We start from the raw sequence: 4,068 nt of genomic DNA, 5'->3' as shown, positions 1-4,068 counted from the left end.
ATTTTTAAATATATATTTTATTTATTTTATCTATTTCATCCAGTATGCTCAGCATACTGTTTTCTCTGCATTCTCTTTCATCAAATTTCATATGGTATAAAATATTGCATAAATTTATTTTACTAATGCTGTCCTTTACTTGTTTAAAAATAGTAAAATAAATACAAAAACAGAATTCTAACAGGATTTAACCCATTCAAACTTTTCATGCCAATATGAGTTGCCTTATCTCATCTACATAAACCCTAGAAGAATTAAACAAAAATGCTCATGTCGTGTTAAATTAGCCATCAGAGTGAGCTCAGATGTGCCTAGAAATCAAAGATGCTGACACTGGCAAAAAAGTTAGAAATCTTATCACAAGTCTTGTTCGCTTTATTCCCACAACTGGTCTCATTGACTTCAGCTGGACGATTCATTTGGCTAATGCAAAGAGGATATGGTCCCTTATAGAGCTAAAAAGTTCAAACAAAATCATTCCTTAATTTACACTGAGCTTTTCAGGCATGTGAAATTTCAGAGACATCAGTTGTGGCTGACCACTGTGTAGGGGACACAAGAAAGGAGGTTTCTTACAGCCTCTCTCTCCCTTTATACAGGGGGCCAGTCAAAATCTGATTCTAGGTTTATAATTCCTTCCCTACCCAACCCCTAAATTTGGGGTTAAACAACCTGACCATACCCTTTAAGTCACAAAGAAGTACTATATTACAATTCCTTCTGCAAGTGTATTTGAGCTTGCTTTGAGCCATGCACTTTGTCGGAGTCACAGAGAGTTGTTTTCCAGCTGGTTTGGATACAGTACAAATAGTGGGCCAGATCCTCAGATGGTAGGTATTTGTCTAGCTCTGTTGAAGTCAACAGACCCCAAGGAACATGTAAATGGGCACAGCTCCATAGAAGTTAATGCAGCTATGCTGGTGAACTCCACTTAAGGATCTAGACCACTGATTCTTATCCTGAAGTGAGTGGAAGTTTTGAAGATTAATTCCAATGGAAGCAGGATCCCATTATTTGTATTCTGAAAGAAGGGCAAACACTGTAGAAAAAGCTTTTGGGTGACCATCAATCCATTTCCTCTAATAACACATGTAACAGACCCTCATTTCTATTGATGGTCTTCACGATCAGCTAGGAGAACTGGGAATTTTGCAGAACCCTTCTTTCCCATCCTGGGAGAAACAGAGCAACAGAAGGCTAAGCATGATTTCCAGAAAGAAAATCTCTGTATTAAAAGCCAAGTAACGCAGAACTACAATATTAAATACACATTATCTGAAATGGGAAATACATTGTAAAAGTTTCATTAAAGTTCAGTTTCAGCAATAACAATATATCAGTTTTAAATCCTGCCAGAAAAGATTCGTTTGATGTAAATAAAACTGCTACGACAAATTTGTTCATATACAAATAGCTACTCTGACTAAAACAACTGCAATTGAATAGGGTTTTTCGGGGGTTTTTTTTAATTATTATTATTTTTTATTTTTTTTACTAAAACGTCCATTTAAAACGCCTATTAAATATAGAAAACAAATACACAGGATTTGGTCGTTTTCTGCTATGAATCTTGGGCACATGAAAATAAAATCAAATCCCTTTGACTACTGGGGAGGGAGCAATGCTCTGCAAAGGATTCATTGCAGAGAAACCGTGAGGTCCCAGACAACCCCCGACTAGGGTGACCAGATGTCCTGATTTTATAGGGACAGTCCCAAATTTTGGGTCTTTTTCTTATATAGGCTCCTATTACCCCCCACCCCCTGTCCCGATTTTTCACACTTGCTGTCTGGTCACCCTATCCCCGACCGCCACACTCGCCTGCATTGGACACCAAGAAACTTGGGCAAGGCTTTAAAGTGCTACACACACACACCACCAACAACAACCCCGGGTTAAGCGTTTACAAAGAGCGCGCGGGGAGGGGAAGCGAGTCCACCAGCGTCCGCCCCAGTCTCGGGAGCCCCGCGGGAGCGGATCGCCCAGCAAACGGAGGAGGGCGGCCCCAGCCGGGGTGGGAGGGGGGTTATTTGCCAGCGGCGGTGGCGCCCGCAGCCCCCGCGGTGCTTCTCCTCTGCTCCATGCCGTTGGGCAGGAAGCCGGCGATGATGGGCACCGGCCAGATGAGGGCGGCCACGCTCCACACGATGATGACGAGAGTCATGAAACAAGCCACCAGGGTGGACTCGATGGGCTTGCGGTTCAGCCGCCAGCCCGGCTCCCCCTTCAGCTCCTCCAGGCTGAAATCCAGGCAGCAGAAATTCAGCGGCTCCCCCTGCAGCCAGTACTGGCCGGGCTCGGACAGCGAGGAGGAGGAGGAGGCGGCGGCCGCTGCCCGGAGCCGCCCGACCCGGCGCCCCCGCACCCAGCTGCAGCCCACGCAGAGGCGCAGGTCCTGCTGGGCTCCCCCCGCCGCCAGCCCCAGGTGCTCGATGAGCAGCGGCGGCCCCACGCGGTGGAAGGCGGCGGAGAAGAGGGCCCGCCCGTGGCCGTTGGTGGAGAAGAGCAGCAGGTCGCACGGGATGCCCAGCGGGCGGCTCCAGCGCACCAGCAGCGAGCTCAGCATCTGCCGCTGCACGCTGATGTTGCAGGGCGCCTCCTCGGGGGGCTGGGGCGGCTGCTGGCCGGCGGCGGCGGGAGGCGGCTCCTGGCTGGGGCTGCCCGCCTCAGCCTGCCCGCCCACCCCGCGCAGGTCCCGCTCCAGGCTGGCCAGGGAGCGCGAGGAGGAGTTGATGGGGGGCAGCAAGAGCTCCGGCTCCTCCTGCCCCCCGCCGGCCGCGGCGGGGCTCCAGCCCTGGCAGGGGGGCAGGCAGGCGGCCAGCAGCGCCGGCAGGAGCGGCGGCAGCAGCATGGCATGGACTCAGAGCCGGCGAGGAGGAGGTGGAGGCTGCATGGCGCTGCCGCCCGCCACCCGGCTGGGGAGGGCGTGGGAGCCGGGCTGGGGCCGCCGCTGCTGCTCGGCGAAGGGCTGAGGGAAAAGGCGCGCGTGACGGCAGCAGCTCGGCAGCCCGCCTCCGCCCCCTGCTCAGCCCCGACGGGAGGAGCGGCCGGGCGGGAGCCCTGCTCGGCTCAGGCGCTCTGCGGGGCTGCCCCCAGCATCAGAGGCAGGCACCCCTCACACTCCCTACGTGGGGACCCCCTCAGAACGGGCCCCCTTCTCCCTCACGGCCAGGGCTCCCCTCGCTCCCCGCGCCCAGCTTCCTCCCTGCTCTGCGGGGCGGGGCAGGGCGCCCTCCCTCCGCACCCCCGCCCCAGGACACCTGCCCCACAGGGCGATTCTCTCCAGTCCCTACAACGCCTGCCGGCCAGGCGTGATTGCCAGGGTGCACTCAGAGGCTGAGACCGCGGATTGGGTCCCCCCTACCTCCGTAATCCGGTTCCCAGGGTTTAAAGCTTCTTGCACGGGTATATTTCTTGTGCCCCTGATTCGGAGTCTGCTGGGCCGATCTGCTTTCTTAGAAGGGGGCACCTGAATGTCATGCGGTGTCACCCTGGTTTGAAGACTTTCTCAGTACCCCCAACAGCAGCATCTGCACTTCCAGTGAAAACTGGGAGCCATTGCTCTCCCTCTTCCTTTGGCCGGAGGAAAGCAGGAGAGCACAGAACAATGTGCGTGAGGCAGAAAAGGGCGTGAATTCTCCACTGGCTCCAGCGGCCCTGGACACTTCCTTTTTCTCCAAATATCCCCAATAATGTTACTACAATGAGAAATACCCATATGGGCACCAAGACAAAAGTAATGTGTAGGACACTAGGAGCAGGGACCAACCTTCCACTCCACAGCCCGCTATTCTGTCCGATTTAGTTTCTTCTACTGTATCCCTCCACAGTGTTTTTTGGGGGGCAAGGGAGTGTTGAGGAATTGTGTTTTGAGAGCACAAAGGACGTTCATCTGAGAACTGACTTTACAGATGCTCCTTTCTTATGGGTTTATAGAAGGGAAAGTAAAAAATAAAAAACACTATAGGAAATGCTGTGAAACTGTCAAGCCTGATCCCCTGGCTATTTTTTTTTATCCATTTCTTTAAGTTACTTTGTTCTGAAAGAGGGAAGTCATACTTTGTTCAC

General features: G+C 52.5%; 1 protein-coding gene across 1 annotated transcript; it reads right to left on the bottom strand.

Moving 5' to 3' along the window:
• Positions 1–352: 352 nt before the first annotated feature.
• Positions 353–3,213, bottom strand: TMEM158 (transmembrane protein 158). Its single transcript, XM_034760975.1, has one exon. The coding sequence runs from the start codon at positions 2,849–2,851 to the stop codon at positions 2,027–2,029; it is 825 nt and encodes a 274-aa protein (XP_034616866.1). The 5' UTR covers positions 2,852–3,213; the 3' UTR covers positions 353–2,026.
• Between the last annotated feature and the right edge of the window lie 855 nt (positions 3,214–4,068).

Source organism: Trachemys scripta, chromosome 2 (assembly GCF_013100865.1).
Source record: "Trachemys scripta elegans isolate TJP31775 chromosome 2, CAS_Tse_1.0, whole genome shotgun sequence".
Classification (NCBI taxonomy): Eukaryota; Metazoa; Chordata; order Testudines; family Emydidae; genus Trachemys; species Trachemys scripta.
This window is presented reverse-complemented; position numbering and strand designations above follow the sequence as displayed.

Excerpts from the sequence above, each read along its gene's own strand:
- TMEM158 (XM_034760975.1), bottom strand. The coding sequence starts at position 2,851 with ATGCTGCTGCCGCCGCTCCTGCCGGCGCTGCTGGCCGCCTGCCTGCCC.